This window comes from Larimichthys crocea, chromosome XII (genome assembly GCF_000972845.2).
Source record: "Larimichthys crocea isolate SSNF chromosome XII, L_crocea_2.0, whole genome shotgun sequence".
Taxonomy (NCBI): domain Eukaryota; kingdom Metazoa; phylum Chordata; class Actinopteri; family Sciaenidae; genus Larimichthys; species Larimichthys crocea.
Window position 1 is genome coordinate 2,293,899 of NC_040022.1, and position 16,786 is coordinate 2,310,684.

Sequence of the window (16,786 nt, forward strand, 5' to 3'; positions counted from 1 at the left end):
CTTGTTTGATGTTTGCCCATTAGCAAAGTTCTTGATTATAAGTAATAAAATCATAAATAAACGCGTACAGCTGTCCACAGTGGTATTACACTCTGAAACTTGGGACACCAAATCACAAAAATACTCATTTCTATGCAGTCTTCATTAAATGTCCTCCTCTGAATAAATGACAGACCCCTCTGCTCATTTGCTTGTAGTTTATTAAGACTTTGCAGAACACACACACACTCGTAACAAAGAGCGACACACACACAGGTGAGCTCTCTATCGTTGACGTGAGAACACAGCTTCACCCACTCCACCCTCCAGTGTAGAGATCATGCAACACACACACACACACACACATTAAAACTCACACTAATAACACAGCATAAAGCAAAAGACTGCAGACACATTCAGGGCGCACTGACAGGAAAACACAGCGTGCAGGTTAAACTCGACAGGTGACCTAATCCTAAGACTGTATTGATTAAGACTATTGGTGATGTTAAAGACTCTTTAATTATTTAAGACTTTAGATTCGGAGGTCCGTCTGGGCCTTATTAAGACTTTCCCTGGGGTGCCTGAGCTCATACGTCCTCAATCGAGCGTCCTCCGGAGGGCTGAGTGGGTGTGTGTCACTCTGTAGACACAAAACACAAAGACTGAGCAATAATGTGTGTTCATGGTGACATGTTCACATAGATGACTTGTTTACCTGTTAGCGGTGTGTGTGTCTCTTTCCTCCTCTACCCGTCCTGTCCTCCACCTGTAGGCTTGCTGACCTGGACGATCTCCACCGAGGTGAAGCCCTTCGTGGCGGAGGCTCGGTTCCTCATCCTCATTTTGTTTAAGGTCATCTCCGCGACCTCTGCGCGCTCCTCTGCGTCGTCCAGCTCGTGGATGGTCTTCCTGTATTTGGACAGGCTGCTGTTGGCCTGCTCCTCCTACAGCGGCACAGACGAGACGTTTGTCTTAGTGTTAAATAAACTCGTCCTCGGTGTGCTCTCTGTTTTCGAGGAATTTAAAAGAAAGTGTCCTATTTTTTGACACATTTTTAATATTCCAGGCTCTGTTGGGATTCGAGCAGCATAATTAAAAGTGGCACAAATTAGAGGAAATGTTCAACATTTCTGGAAATTTGCTTCTGCTAGATTGATTCCTCAAATACATAGACCGAATGAAGAAGAATGGACTCCTGTGTTTAGAAAGAACATTCAACCACTGCCACTCACAGCTTCTTCTATCTGCCGTTTGTAGGACTTGAGCTTGTTCTGGAGTTTCTCCACCAGCTCCTGCATGCGCTGATTGGTCTTGTGGTCCTCCTCCGTCTGGAAGATCAGCTCTTTGAGTCGACGCTCTCCCTTACGGAGGTTTTTCACCGTCTCCATGTGGCGCTTCTGCTCTTGTTCCAGCTCGTTCTCCACCTCCCTGATCTGGAAAAATCGACACGGTATGTACCGTAAGAGATCAGGTGAGGCGACCAGATCAAGGTAATATCAACCCGACTCCTCACCCTGACTTCCAGTTTCTGGATGGTGCGTTTCCCAGCCTTCAGGGCCTGCTGCTCAGCCTCCTCCAGCTTCAGTGTGAGGTCTCTGAGGTTCTGCTCCTGGTTCTTCTTGATCCTCTCCAGGTGGGAGCTCCGGTCCTGCTCCTGCCGGAGCTCCTCGCACAGTCGCGTTGCCTGGAGGGAGGCATGTATCGATTTTATGTATCTTCTGTATTTAACGTGACATTTTTGTAGTGGAGTGTAGTCATGCAGCTTACATCAGTCACGGCCTTCTTGGCTCGTTCGTCAGCAGAGCGAAACTCTGAGATCAGTTCTTCGTGCTCAGTCGACAGTCGGGTGAGATCGGCCTCCAGTTTTCTCTTCAGGATCATCAGACTTTGGTTCTGGAGCCAGAAAATCAAAGTTACAAGACAAGAAGGTACAGACGATTGACCAAATATGCAGCTGTGCTCAGCTTTCTACCTGCATGCTGATCTCATTGAACCTCTCCGTCATGTCCACCAGCTCCTGCTCGATTTGTTTGCGGGCTCTCTCGGACGCCTCCAGGCCTCCTCTCAGCTCCTCCATCTCTCCCTGCATCAGGCACATACGCCTCTCCTGGAGGCTGTACTTCTCCCTCAGCTCGTCATGCAGTCGGGCGTCCTCGTCCATCTGAACCTGCAGATCCTGGATGAGACGCGAGAGATTAACGCCGTGTCGTTTTCAAACTACAGCACTTACTTCATGCTGCGTCAGATAAAACTCTTACTTTGATCTGCTGCTGCAGCTTCTTGAGGGTTTTGACCAGTTCGGCGTTGTTCCTGTTGGCGTGCTCCAGCTGGATCTCCATCTCATTCAGGTCTCCCTCCATCTTCTTCTTCATCCTCAGAGCCTCGGCGCGACCTTTGGCCTCCGCCTCCAGGCTGGCCTGCAGCGACTCCACTGCACGGGCATGGTTCTTTCTAGAAAGAGGGCACAAAGGCCACATGTCACGGACTAATTCATTATGAAACAGAGCTAAAGCCTGGTGGCCCGGGTACAACACATGTGGATGAAGACTGGATCTTGTTATGTCATCAATTCATGGTTTATTCAAGGGACTGGATCGGAAACCGTTTCTATGGTGTTAGGGTTTGAGCCTTTTCTGTGTTTTTGATGAACTTTGTGACATTTATCTTTTGTCTATGCGTGTGTGTGTGTGTGTGTGTGTGTGTGTGTGTGTGTGTGTGTGTGTGTGTGTTTTCTAACCTGGTGACTTCAAACTCCTCCTCCTTCTCGTGGATTCTGCGGTCGATGTCGGCCTTGACCTGAGCAAGCTCCAGCTGAACACGTACCAGTTTGCCTTCCTCCACCTGGACACAGGAAAAAATAGACAAATGCACTTTAGACAGAAGCCAAAGTTCCTTGTTTGGTACCTTCTGGGATCTCTGCCACTGACACTGCAGGTATGTATGACTGTCTTAATGATCAGCGCTCACATGTGCCAAGCCTTTTTCTCTCTGTGTACCTCTAGTGAAGCTTCGGCCTCCTCCATAGCGAGCTGCAGCTCCTCCTTCTCCACCTCTAGTTTCTTCTTCGCCTTCTGCAGCTCGTGGACGCTGCGGCCTCCTTCTCCAAGCTGGTCCACCAACTCCTTGATCTCCTCTGTTGGCGAAAGAGGGCATATCATCAAGTATTCACATGCACTCAGGTTTTATTATCCAGCTCTGTCAACCTGCTCTACCACCAGACGTTACCTGAGAGGGCTTTGTTCTCCTTGCGGATGGTCTCTATGTGGTCCTGGCTCTCCTCGTAGGCCGTCTTCAGCTTGTAGAGCTCCGTCATGTAGGAGCGGCTCTCCTTCTGGCTGTTGTCCAGTTCCAGTTGCAGCTCCTCGTTCTTCTGGTTCCACTCCGCAGCCATCTTGTCGAAAACTCGCTGTTTCTTATCCAGAGCCGCCGCTGCTGCATTGGACTAGACGGCAGACATAAAGAAAGTAAGTCATAGATTTAGACACTCACTTAGTCTTTAGTCTTGTTTCTGATCAAGACATGTATTTGTCTCCATGCATGTGTGTGTGTGTTACCCTCTCCAGGTCTATGGTGAGGTCCTCCACCTCTCCCTGCAGCCTCTGCTTGACCTTATCCAAGCTGGCAGCTCTGGCTTGGGCCGCCTCCGCTGTTTCCTCAGCCTCTTGGAGACGGACTGCAAGTTTACGCCTGAAGGCGAGTGGGTGGAAAGAGAAAGGAGGAGAAGGAGATGCAACCGTGGGATTAAATTAAAAAGTATCTTCACAATGTCCACCATGTTTGTTTCTTTCTGTTCAACCCACTTGGTCTCCTCCAGCTCCTCGGTGCGGTGGATGGCGTCCGTCTCATACTTGCTCCTCCAGGAGGTGACGTCAGCATTGAGCTTCGACACGAGGCGCTGCAGCTCGCCGCGGCCCTCCGACTCCTCCTCCAGCTGCTCCTTCAGGAGGGAGAGGTCATGACGGGCGTTGGCCAGGCCCACCACCGCCGCATTACGGCCCTGCAGAGGAGGAGAGAGGGAGACCAGACAGTTAAGGTCTGAGGACCAGAATATCACAAGAAGTATTAGTGTTTGTGGTGACTTGTACCTTGTTCTCCTCGTCCACCTGTCGCTTGAGGTCGTCGATCTGCAAGGTGAGGGAGGCCTTCAGCTTGGTCACCTGGTTCAGCTTACTCTGCACGTCCTCCAGGTCCCTGCTCAAGTCGTTGTTCTCAGCTACACAAAGAAGGGACAGGCTTAAAACGCACTCTAAAAACAGCATTTCTGGGCACCCATGTGTGTTTTCTCACCAGTCAGATGGATTTTGGTGGTGCTGAGCTCGGTCTGAGTGCGCTCCATCTCAGCCAGGCGAGCGTTGGCCTCCGCCAGGTTGTCCTCCAGCTTATGGGCGTGGGCCTCAGAGTTCATCTACACATGTAAAGCACACACAGTGTATAAGTTTGTATTTAGTGTGGAGTGCTTTTTTGAAAAACAAACTCCAAATGTCACACCTTTGCTTTCTGAGTGGCCTCCACGGTGGCGTTGAGGTCTTCGATCTCCGCCTTCATGCACTGTTTGTCCTTCTCCAGTTTCACTTTCAGCCTGGTCAGGTTCTCCAGCTGCTCGCCCAGCTCTGCCATCGCATCGGAGTGCTTCTTCCTCAGCCCCGATGCCGTGGCCTCGGCTTGAAGCGCCGCTTCCTCCAGCTCCCGCCTCAGCTTCAGCAGGTCGGTCTCACGCTTCCTGTTCTGCTCGATCTAAAGCCAAAGATGGATGGAGGTTGTAGGGGTTTAAAAAAGACAAAAGCAAAACAAATGAGGTTGATGGTTGAGGTAACGCTCACCTGGGCAACGGTTGCTCCTCCAGCCTCCTCCAGCCTATCACTGAGGTCCTCCAGATCTCGCGATAGCTCTGCCCTTTGCTTCTCCACCTTTCAGAAAGCAGACAGAAAACCTGTAACAACAATAACATCCCACCTGGCTGCCTATTTATGTTTAACACTGCAGGTTTGGACTGTTGCAGATTGAATCTGTACCTTGGCTCTCATGGCTCGTTCAGCTTCCAGCTCCTCCTCCAGCTCCTCAATGCGGCCCTGAAGAGAAGAAGTGATACAAACAACAATAAATTAGCATCCTTCAGATCGGACCATTCATCATCCTCTTCAACTCATCTTCGCCTCCTTTTTTCTAACCTTTACTCACACCGCGCTGTCTCTTTTCCTCCGCACACTCATCCCTCATCGCACATTTAAATCCCACAATCCTTTGCCTCTCACCCTACATACCTGATGTAACATTAATCACCTCACTTTTGCCAGTTTTCTTGTAGTATTTGCAAAATATCAAGAATCAGTTTATTGTTTATAGCTCCTAAATCAAAAATGGTTTCATAGGTGGGAATTATATTAAGGTAAAGCAGTCAAAACAACTTTTCCACTATAAAAACTTCATAAATCATGTTGATGTTGATCATGAGTAATGTAATCATAACAAATACATGTGTACAGTGTGAAGAAGAAGAAAAGAAAATGTAGTGTTTGGCACCTGGTGCTCTTTGAGCTTGCGGCTGAGCATGGAGCTGAGAGCTTGTTCATCCTCCAGCTTCGAGTTCATGTTGTTGATCTCAAAGTCTCTCCTGGATGAACACACAGAAAACACACAGTGTGTAGAACAGAGTGAGGAACACACACACACACACACACACACAGATGTGTTACTGCAGGCTTTTTTTTCTCTCTCACTTCTTGATGACCTCCTCCAGGTCGACCTTAGCGTTCTCCATCTCGTTCAGGTTCTCGATGGTCATCTTCAGGTCACCCTCCGCCTTCCTCCTCGCTTTCTCCACCTCCGCCCTGATCCTCTTCTCCTGCTCCCAGCTGTCCTCCAGCTACACCCAAACACAAACATGATTAACGCTCGGTATATTCAGCTGGAGGTCTCTTTAGTCAAAAGTCATGAAGACAAACATGAAGACATCTTTCAGGTCTTCCTCGTCTCGTACCTCGTTCACTTGGCTGTTGAGCTTGCTGTTGGTCTTGGTCAGATGATTGACTTTGTCCTCTTCTGTTTGGAGATCGTCCAGAGTTTTCTGATTCATGTATAAAATTACATAAATTAGTATAAGTGAATGCACATCATCACGCATGAACGTCCACCACATTCGTGCATGTTTGTCTACCTGTTGCAGTTCCTCCAGAGCTCTCTTTTCCTTCTGCAGTTTGCCGATGTGGTCGTCTCTCTGGCTCAGGTCACCTGTCAGAGTTCGTACCTTGAAGTCCAGACCCTAAACACACCATCGGATAGAATTCAGTCAATCTGACATCCTGGTTTTCTGTTCATTAACCCAGATTAATCTCCACAATCGTCCTCCTCCCCTCTACCTGTTTCTCCTTCTCAGTCCTGGCCAGTGTGGACTCCAGAGACTCCAGGTCTCTCTTCAGCTCAGTCAGTTCCCCCTCCAGCTGCCTCCTCTGGCCGTGGAGGGAGGCTGTGTTGCCTTCTTCCTCCTCCAGACGCTCACGCAGATCCTAAAGTCACAGTTATTTTAGACACAGGAGTGTTTCCAAGAACCCTCCCAAAGGTCTTATTATCAGATTTATCAGATTATTTTTCTGTGCTTGTTTGTTGCTGTATTACATGACCAGGAGGAACTACTGCTGTATATTAAAGAACTGAATACACATATAATGTAGTGCTGTTTATTGATAATATATTACCTGCGCTAACTCCTCCAGTTGGACCTTTTGGTGCATCAGCTGGGTAGCGCGCTCCTCAGCATCACCCAGCGTGTCCTGCTCCTGTGGAAAAGACAAAGTTTGAGGATCTCCTTGAAGCCAGGAGAAGTATTTTCACCTCATCAGTGCCAGCAAATCTCTGTTTGCTGATATGCACTTACTGCAGCCAGTGCCAAGGCGAGGTCATTCTTCTCCTGTGACAGAGTGACCATCTTCCCCTCCAGATCTTTGATTTTGCCCTCCAGCTCTTTGACCTTCTCCACTGCCACCCTCAGCTCCTCTTCCTTAGCCTTGAAGGTCTCCTCCTGACGGGCAACCATGAGCAGGGGCTTCACCTACAGGAGCCCACAAAGGAAACATTGATAATGATGATGGTGAGAACTTATCATCTGATATGAGGTCAGAAATCTGTATTTTACCTTATTGTAGAGTTTCCACCAGCCCCAGAAGCGTAACTGAAGGAACTTCCTCACGTTGCGTTGGATGGCCATCAGTGCAATTCTGCACATAAATACAAAAACGCTGTCAGCACTCACAAACATGCACCGAATACTGCAACCCAGCCGTCTTCAAGAGAACACTAACCGTCTGTCCACCATCTTCTTAAACTCAATCCTCATCAGAAGTCCTCTGAGCTGAGCCTGCAGCATGGTGATGATCTTCGCCAGACGCTCGTCACGCATGTCCTCCAGCTTTGCCAGGACGCCTGCACGGAAAAACACCTGCAGAGAAAGACACCGACAGGTGAGAGGAGGAAGAGGAAGAGCAGGATGAAAGTGTTTTTTTTAAACTTTCACAGCACCTTGGTGTGGCCGATGCGGTACTCCATATTATCCAGGCCAACTGAACTCAGGAGGAGCTCAGAGGCCTTCTTGTTGTCAACGAATCCCTTTGGGATGACGTTGGGGTTGAGGATGTAGTACCTAGGAAACATTAGGAGGAGGAATAGGATAAGGAGAAAAGAAGAACTGGAAGGGGATAAAGAGTTGAATTAACATGGAGATGAACACAGAAAGAACTGGAGTCAGACCTCTGTTTGAATTCTGGGTACTGTAGTCTGTTGGGGAATCCTTTCCTGCAGATACGGATCCCCTCCAGCACACCGTTACAGGCCAACTGGTGCAGGATCAGGTGATTATCTGTCACACCTTTACAACATGAATGAGAAAAAATATTATTGTCACTCTTTTGGCACTTCAGCACACACCATCATCGTACACACACTTCACTGACCTGACTTCTTGAACTCGTTGGGCACGATGCAGCGGACGAAGTGAGGAGCAGTGCTTCGCAGGGTGCTCATCAGCTTGTTCAGTTGTTCCTGTTGTGCATAAATAGTTAAAGAGATTGTGAGCATGAGTGTGTATGTTTGTTCCTCTTCTTTAGTTTTAGTAAGGATTTGAGTTACTCTGTGTTTACTCTGAGTTTAGTTTTAAGACTAAGTATTGTGATTGCTGTCAGATTACATCACTGTACAGTTGTCTATGTGCGTCTGTGTGAGTTACCCTGTAGAAGTTAGAGACGGTTTGAAACGAAGACCCTTTCTTCTGTTTCTTGGCTCCTGAAGCGGTCTCCTCTTCTTTGAAGAGCAGAGCCAGCAGAGGCATCGAGGACTTCTGGAAGAGTCCCACCACCGTCTCATTCAGCGGGTCTTTGTTCTTCTCCAGCCAGCCACTAATGTTGTAGCCCACCTATGAGAGGCACAAAGGGTTTAACGTTACCTAACTGAAGCTACAGATCCTACTCTATGGGGGCATTTGTGTATTTTCTAGCCACTGACATCTACAATCCCGTACTCACAGTGCCGGCATAGTGCACCAGCTCAAAGTGAGCCTCGGGTCCTTTCTTCCCCCCTTTTGGCTTGGCGAAGTTGGAGGACTTGCCCAGGTGGTTGTCATACAGAGCTGCTTTGAAGGTCGTGTCTGTAGCCTTTGGAAAAACACACTGCTCCTCCAGGATGGAGAAAATGCCCATAGGCTAGAGAGGAGACAAAGAGAGGGAGGTCGAAATAGAAAGAATGTGGCCCATGCTCATGTTTGTGCTCTGTATGTGTGGTTGTTACCCTCTCCAGCAGGTCAATGCAAGCCTGGAGGTCCAGTCCGAAGTCGATGAAGACCCAGTCGATGCCCTCTTTCTTGTATTCTTCCTGCTCCAGCACAAACATGTGGTGGTTGAAGAACTGCTGCAGCTTCTCGTTGGTGAAGTTGATGCACAGCTGCTCAAAGCTGTTGAGCTGGAAGAAGAAAGACAGAGATGGATCTCAGGTTGGAGGATGAGATGATGTTAACTCAACCCAGTGAATCAATTCAAAACTCACGTCAAAGATCTCAAACCCAGCAATGTCCAGCACTCCTATGAAGTACTGCCGCTGCATCTTGGTGTCCAGGGTCTTATTGATGCGGGTCACCATCCACTTGAACATGCGGTCGTAGATGGCTTTTGCCAGAGCACCAATGGAGTACACGCACTGGTCTTGGTTCTGACCTGACATTTCAAATTCAAACATTGTTATCGTTTGTCATAGTGTTGTTCACGATGTAGAAAATAATAAATAATAATAAAGAGGTAAACATAACGTTTAAACTAAAAAATACTGTCTATATAAACATGTAGATCTATGTTTTTTTTAATCATTAAATCATCTCAATAACATCTTTACAATACCTTTGGTCACAAACTCGTTGCCAACCTTGACCCTGGGCCGTGTTATGCCCTTCTGCAGCTCCCCAGAGTTGATGGCCATGAGGTGGGCGACTTTGTCAGCCACTTTAGCAAAGGAAGGAGAGAGGGGACAAAGACTTCATGAAGTGATTTCAACAATGTCCTGTAGCACGTGCTGAAAAACTGGGTCAGGACAGAACACACAAGGAAGGATAGGGGGCTGATGCAAGGACATACAGAGCTTGAAAAATATGAGCTGGGACTTTTACCCTCAGTGGAGTCCACATCCGCCTGTTCCTCTCTGGCTTTCTGTTTGAACTTCATGTTGCCGAAGTGCATTATGCCTCCGGTCAACTTGTACACACTCATCTTCTCCTCGAGAGTGAAGCCCAGGACATCAAAGGCTTCCTGCAGAGAGAGACATGACAGAAATTAGAATATCAGAGCTGCACAAGGAGAGAAGCAACAGCACCACCAACAGGATAATGCATTTATTTCTCCTTGGTTATATAAACACAGAAAAACTATAAACTCACATCAGTGAGCTGCAGTTCCTCCCCGTCATCCATGTTGTCCACCACAGTGACTCCCTGACACACCCACACATACTGTTTGGGGTCTGGGCTCAGCAGCAGAGCCTCTGTAAGACAAATATAATGAGAATTTAATAATAATTTGTCACATTGAAAGCAAATCTCACTGTTTAACACTGGATTATTCATTACTCACAGAAAGATTTCATTTCAATCTATATACAGTCAATGTTCTCACCAATGAGTTCTGGCTTCCTTCCAGACAGGAGTTGGTAGAAGATGTGGTATCCTCTCTCAGCAGCCTGCTGGGAAATCACTCTTGATTTCTCCAGCAGATCTGAAACATGCATAGACAATGATAAAACACCACAGAGACAACAAGACAAACAAGTTTTTAAAATATTAACATGGCCATAAAAAGGTGAACTTATAATAAAGTAATAAAAGAAAATCCACCCACAGCTCTCAATGTCAGCACCAGCCAGCTTAGCTGTTGGTCCGAAGTGGATGCGGATGAATTTTCCCTAAAATGACACATACATATCATCATCAATTAATTTGAAATGGACATTAATTATTTGATTTGATGATGTAAAACATGATGCAGCATGTGTCTCCTTACAAAACGTGAAGAGTTGTTGTTCCTGATGGTTTTGGCGTTGCCAAATGCCTCCAGCACCGGGTTAGCCTGAATGATCTGGTCCTCCAGAGAGCCCTGAGAGAAGAACCAGTGGACCAGTGTTATACTTTTAATCAAAGTGTTTTCTTTAATGGTAGTTTTTCTGATAACAAGGCAATATCTTGCGGTGTTCCACAGGGGAGCTGCTTAGGACCGCTTTTATTTTCATTTTTATAAAACAACCTATTATATGTTGTCAAAAATGCAGATATCGTTATGTATGGCGACGACTCATCTTTGTCCTGTGCCCCAACAATCTACATTCTGGGTTGCACACCATTACTTAATGGGTGAAAATGAACAAATAGTTAATTATTGTTGTTGTTTTTGTGTGAACCCAAGAAAGACTAGTGACCACTTTTGTGGAAGCCAATGGGGATTAAAATAAAGAATTGATTAAGGTCTATGCATACACAATCACACACTTGCCTTGGAGTCAGGGGCTTTGCTCCCAGACGCTCCAACATTGGCAAAGTACTGGATGACTTTCTTGGTGTTTTCAGTCTTGCCAGCACCAGATTCTCCACTGGAGGACAGAAACAATCAAGTAATTACAGAGTAAGACATCTAGATTGTAGTCTATATTCATTATTCTGGGAACAAATAATGTTTTCTTACGTGATCAGCATAGACTGGTTTTCATGCTCTGTTCAAGGCGGCACATAAAGAGGGCAGAAACAGAGAGAGTGTGACAGACGAGAATAATTACTGCTGATTTCCCTCTGAGCAGATCACAGCACTGCTGATGTTGTCTGTCAGTCGTACCAACAGCACAGACAGCTGTCAGCTATCCCCGGATGCCTTATAATGGCTTCAAATATTTGTCTACTCCCTACCCACACTGATTACAAACTGCCCCACTCCCTCTTTCCACATTAAGAACGATGTAATGACTTTTGAGCAACTCGTCTCGAGGGGCGGCATCCCCAATCACCACATACCACATGCATGTTTTCCAGCTTTTACCTCCCCTCCCCTCACCCATTACATCTCCCTCTCCTTACCCATCATCATGTCGTGGTAGGCGTTGTCAGAGATGGAGAAGAGGTGAGGAGGAACTTCGTTGCGTTTCTTCCCCTTGTATATCTGAGCCACTTTAGCGCCGTAGATGGGCAGCCACTTGTACGGGTTGATTGTCACGCAGAAGAGGCCTGAGTAGGTCTACGAGAAGGAAACATGTGAAGGATCTTAAGGGAGCTATAAATGACCCTTTCCCCTGGTGTTTTTCGCCTTTTCTATCTAACCTAAGCATTAAAAGTCCACAATCTGCTGTCTGAATACATAAATATATAATGTTTGATATCACTCTGAGCTTCAAAAACTCTTCAGAAACCTGTGAGAGTCGTCACACATACACAGTCCTTTCTTTATACTGTCAGTGGCTGAATCATTTTCAAGTAGCAGCATGACCACCTGCCTCCTTTAATAACACCAGGCTGCTTGGTATCTGTCTTTAATTTGAGATATCACAGTGTCTCTGAGGCTATCTCAGTAAACTAATCCACATATGCACCATTATTTATTTATTTATTTTGTATCATGTATATTTTTTGATCATTGTAATTATTATTTTTTGTTATGTAAAAGATGTTTTCAGCATAAAATTTACGAAGTTAAAACAAAGTAGTGCTCATCAAACATCATAAATAGTGGTGAGATAAAGTGAAGCTTTATAGTTGGACTTCCCTTCCCTTTAAAGAGGCACTCCCTTTAACATGGTTAAAATCAAATCAGCAGAGAGAGAGATTCAGTACATTCAGTCTCTAGTATTGGCAAATCTCCAAAAACACTGGATCCTACATTTCCCATAATGCAAACAATAGCCTCTTTTCGACCAACCTAGACCCACCATGCCTGTTTAACGTCTATTTCAAACGCCACAACTCAAAAATTTGTATTCTCCAAGCCCAAGCTGAGATCACCCCGATGACATCATCAGGGTTATTTTCTAAGGCTTGACCGAACTTGTTTCCACAGGCTGAGCAGTATAAATTAAGTGATCTTTGTGTGTAAAATCAGTGTCCTCGAGGTGTCGTGTTGTGTTGATTACTCAGCTTACATAGATCCTCATGCTGACGTAGCGGCTGCGCAGGTTTTCCAAGACGCTGGCCTCGTTGAGGAAGGTGAGGTTGGCCATGTCGCTGGCTTGGTAGAACTTTGGAGGGTTCATCTGCTGAACGTCACCCATCTTCACGGTGATAGTCTGAGCAGAAACGAAAATCACTCATCAGGATTGTCATGAACAGACTCACCTGTATTTCAAAAAGTTTTCTAAAGATAATCTAGCTGTGGTCTTACCGTGTTCTTGGTGGTCTTGACGGTGACTTTGTCTCCATCTTCAGACTGAATCTCCCCGGCAATGAAAGCCTCCTTCTCATCTTTGATCCAGCAAGAGCGCTTGATGTCGTAGGGTTTATTCATGACATCCAGGCGCTCCTTCTCAGAGGGAACCAGGAACGGCATGGGGTCCACATCGTCCCCGCACTCCCCTTTATATCCACCCGGCATGGCTGCTGTTGCTGCCAACAAACTCCAACCAACTGACCAGCTCACTCACCTACTGCTGCAGAGACAGGCTGGGAAATTTAAATAGTCATAATAGGAAGGACACTATCGGTTAAACAAGATCCAATATTTGTCTCAGATACTCACGGATGCTGGAGGTGGAGGTATGCTCAGGAGGAATATGGATGTGTGAGCTGAAGGCCATGCTCTTATATATGAAGCCGTCTCCTTCCTGATATGGTCACAACTCTAAAACCAGCCATCACCCCGAGGTCTCATCCCTCTGATCTGCCTGGCAGCACGAGATCTGGGAATTCTTCAATCTGCCTCCGTCCATTTAGGGTTTCCATGGAGAGCCATCGCTCATGCTGAAACCTCACCGCTTGAAAATAGATAGATACTCTTCACCCCTCTCCACCTTTCCACACCTTGATTTTCATCTCTATTATCTGATATATATATTAAGACATGTATGTTAGGATATCTTGAAACTTGTAGTCGACTGAGAGTTTGCTCGTTTTTGGTTTTAGGTCTCGTATGAACAAGTTTCACAAACAAACTCTTTTTGTTCTCCTGAAATCATTTTGCAAGAACAACCTCACATTTGACCACCCAACTGTTCAGTGCAATGAATGACTTCATCTGCAATAACTGTGTGTGTGTGTGTGTGTGTGTCCCCTGAGGTATAACTAAGTCGGTCTCTATGATTGGAATGATCTAAGTAGTTGTGAACACACTCGGTTTGTCTCAGGGGTCCCAACGGCACTTTGAATAACACACACACGCTGTATAAACACACATGGGTGCGCACACACGCACACACATAATCACATAATCATACTAACAGCTGTACATGACCGTTTTGGATAAACTAATTTGCCTGTGTGTGTGTGTGCCTGGCGACTACTACAGCCACCTGTGGAGTGTTGACACGTACATGATACATACATGATACATGATACACACAAACACAAGCGCTTGTTAGACAGATGTCTGCTCTCACCTGTCGTTCTCCTGTTATTGCCAGTCTTCCCTCGTGTACCTGCATGGTTCAGTTTGTCTTCTCTGCACAGGCTACCTGTAAAATCCAGAATACAAGCCTACAACGTTCTTCATGGTCTTGGCTCATAGTGCCCCACTAGAACAATGTGATCTGTGGATGAAGGGTTCCTTGTGGTTCCTAAAGTGTCCCCTCCTGAGGAACCAGCTCCTAGTTCTGGTTCTGGTGGCAGGCACCTTCTCCCCATTTAGGAGTCAGTTCCCTTTTGATAGAGGTTATAGTTTGGGCTGGCTCAGGTGAATCCTGAACATAGACGTCGCTACATGTTTCTGAAGAGGCTCACTGTGGTTACTCCAGCTACCCACAACCCTGATAAGGATAAGTGGTTACAGAAAATGGAAAAATCTGAGTATTAACATTAATATCTCTCATTTTACAGTTTTGCATATGTATTATAAAGCATTAATAAAAAGGTGTGTGGTTGTAGATTAAAAAGTGACATGAGACACTGAAATATCTCTAAATCATTGCTGTTCTTGTTAGGAGCGAATCTATGTGAGAAAAAAATCATATAAATGTTGTAACTCTGTGCGTGTGTGTGTGTGAGAGAGCCTTGCTTCTAGATGCGTGCGCTGTCCAGTGTGTTTCACTGCTTATGTGGATTTACTTTGTCCAGTAAACAGGCTGGTGAGAGGGCTCATTGTTCCACCAGCTAATACTGCAGCCAAATCCCTGCAGCCGTTATCCCTGCCCACCCGGCTCCTTTAACAGACCACTGTATGCTATACTTAACATTCCTGACAAACACGTTTTAAAGCATATAATTTCAGATAAAGTAATGCGTTTACTCCAGCTTGATTTGAAGTCATACCTGCATTCTTGGGTGATAATCTCAGCTCCGTCATCGCCATAATTATGTGGTTTAAACTACAGATTTTGTTGTGTGAAGTCTTTTATCTTGTTCCATTTAAACGTTGCATCTTGCAGAAGGCCCCCTGTATTCTTACTTTAGCTTTAACTTTTTAGCCATGCTGCTAATAACTATTGGATGGATTTCTGTAAGATTTGGTGTCCAGAGGATGAATCCTAATAAACTTTTTGACCAGCAGGTCAAAGCTTTCTTATCCTGTCAAATATCAACTCAAGTGGATGGGAACAAAGTTTTGTTCATACATTCCCAAAGGATGGAGCCAGCCTCAAGTGGCCATTTGAGGAACTGCAGAGTATCTACTGTTGTTGTTAAGTCAGCTGCAAAGCAACACTGCATTCACAAAGTCAACTTTCAACACAGATTTTAGAACAAAGACTCAATAAATACATAAAGTCAAATACATAAACTTTAGTGTCCACATTTAATTTAAATACAGACCCCTCTAAATGTCAACCTTTTAATCCTTTTCAAATCGTCCATGTCGATTTGTGAACTGATTTTAAAGTCTGTATGTTGCAAAGCATCAAGAAATACTTTGTGCTTGCTAGGAGAAATAAAATAATGAGACCATTCTGACTTAATTTATTATTATGAAGCAGTTAAATAATGGAAAAATGTGAATGTAAATAAGAAATGGTGTGGGAATGTTAATATAGGCAATGACAAACAACAAGCTCTTTTGAAGGGAGAGATTATCGATGAAAACACGCCACTGAAATGTATTTGTTGTTGGAGATCATGTTGGAGGACAGAATAACCACAAACAAGACGCATGACAGCCGAGACCTTTCCATTCTCACATAACTTTAATTTCTATATGTAGTGATGTTGGAGGCGATGGAATAGAGACAGATAGATACAAATCTTTAGGAGTTTAAGGTTGAACATGATATTAGAAGACAGAGGAAACAGCTGGAAGTTTACAGGTTTTTGAAATGGAAAAGACACCAGTCAGTCATTCAATGAATTAATCAGACTTTATTTGTACAGAACTTTTCATACAGACAAAATGTAACACAAAGTGATTCACACAGTTAAACAGCCACCTTTATCGACAAAAACACAAACTGAGATGATAAAATGAATAATAATAAACTTGATTAAATATATAAACAGACAAAAGTTAAATAAAATAAAGATTAAAATCTATAAATACTACAAGACAACATTTTCTAAAAATAAAAAAAATCAGTTAAATTCTGTCTTATCTTATTATTTATTATCCTATCACATTTCTTAATCGAATTGTACTTATAGTATGAGTAGTCTGTATAATTAAGTACTTCAAATAATCAGGGAAACTGTTTGTGACAGTGTAGGAGAAATGAAAGTAAAAGCAGATTAAAAAGTATGAATAGACAAAATAAAACAAGTACAGCTTGAGTGTCTGTGTTTACAGCTCATAGAAACATAATCAGAATCAAAAATACTTCATTAATCCCCGCAGGAAAATTGTGTTTGTTTAAACATAACATAACATAACATAACATAACATAACATAACATAACATAACATAACATAACAAGAAAAAACTTACCATATATTTTGATATGATATTTTTTGATATTGATATTTTATTGTTATGTATAGTTTGTTCTTTATATTTTTATTCTTATGTTGTCTATCATCACTGTGTGTAATGCTGCTGCTGCACTGTAATTTCCCAGCTTGGGATAAATAAAGTATGTCTATCTATCTATCTATCTATCTATCTATCTATCTATCTATAGATACAGTTAAATAAAACCAAAAACAGTAAGATAAAAGCCAAGTAATAAACATCAT

The 16,786-nt window shown here is 44.5% G+C and overlaps 1 protein-coding gene across 1 annotated transcript; it reads right to left on the minus strand.

Annotated features, from left to right (window-relative positions):
• Window positions 1-230: 230 nt before the first annotated feature.
• Window positions 231-13,096, minus strand: LOC104932087 (myosin-16). The gene is made up of 45 exons (XM_027285180.1): window positions 12,864-13,096; window positions 12,625-12,768; window positions 11,570-11,726; window positions 11,184-11,211; window positions 11,010-11,091; window positions 10,791-10,807; window positions 10,509-10,632; window positions 10,347-10,410; window positions 10,125-10,223; window positions 9,890-9,993; window positions 9,623-9,761; window positions 9,357-9,458; window positions 9,010-9,176; window positions 8,755-8,925; window positions 8,493-8,669; window positions 8,198-8,383; window positions 7,926-8,013; window positions 7,723-7,840; window positions 7,495-7,615; window positions 7,278-7,414; window positions 7,112-7,193; window positions 6,854-7,027; window positions 6,675-6,755; window positions 6,339-6,485; window positions 6,137-6,241; window positions 5,960-6,046; window positions 5,700-5,845; window positions 5,503-5,593; window positions 4,995-5,051; window positions 4,803-4,889; window positions 4,471-4,716; window positions 4,270-4,387; window positions 4,068-4,195; window positions 3,783-3,979; window positions 3,537-3,669; window positions 3,208-3,424; window positions 2,979-3,115; window positions 2,720-2,823; window positions 2,241-2,433; window positions 1,955-2,158; window positions 1,750-1,875; window positions 1,496-1,666; window positions 1,215-1,415; window positions 698-926; window positions 231-622 (listed from the first exon to the last, which is right to left on the minus strand). The coding sequence occupies exons 1-44, from the start codon at window positions 13,071-13,073 to the stop codon at window positions 729-731; spliced, it is 5,865 nt and encodes a 1,954-aa protein (XP_027140981.1). The 5' UTR covers window positions 13,074-13,096; the 3' UTR covers window positions 231-622; window positions 698-728.
• Window positions 13,097-16,786: the final 3,690 nt, after the last annotated feature.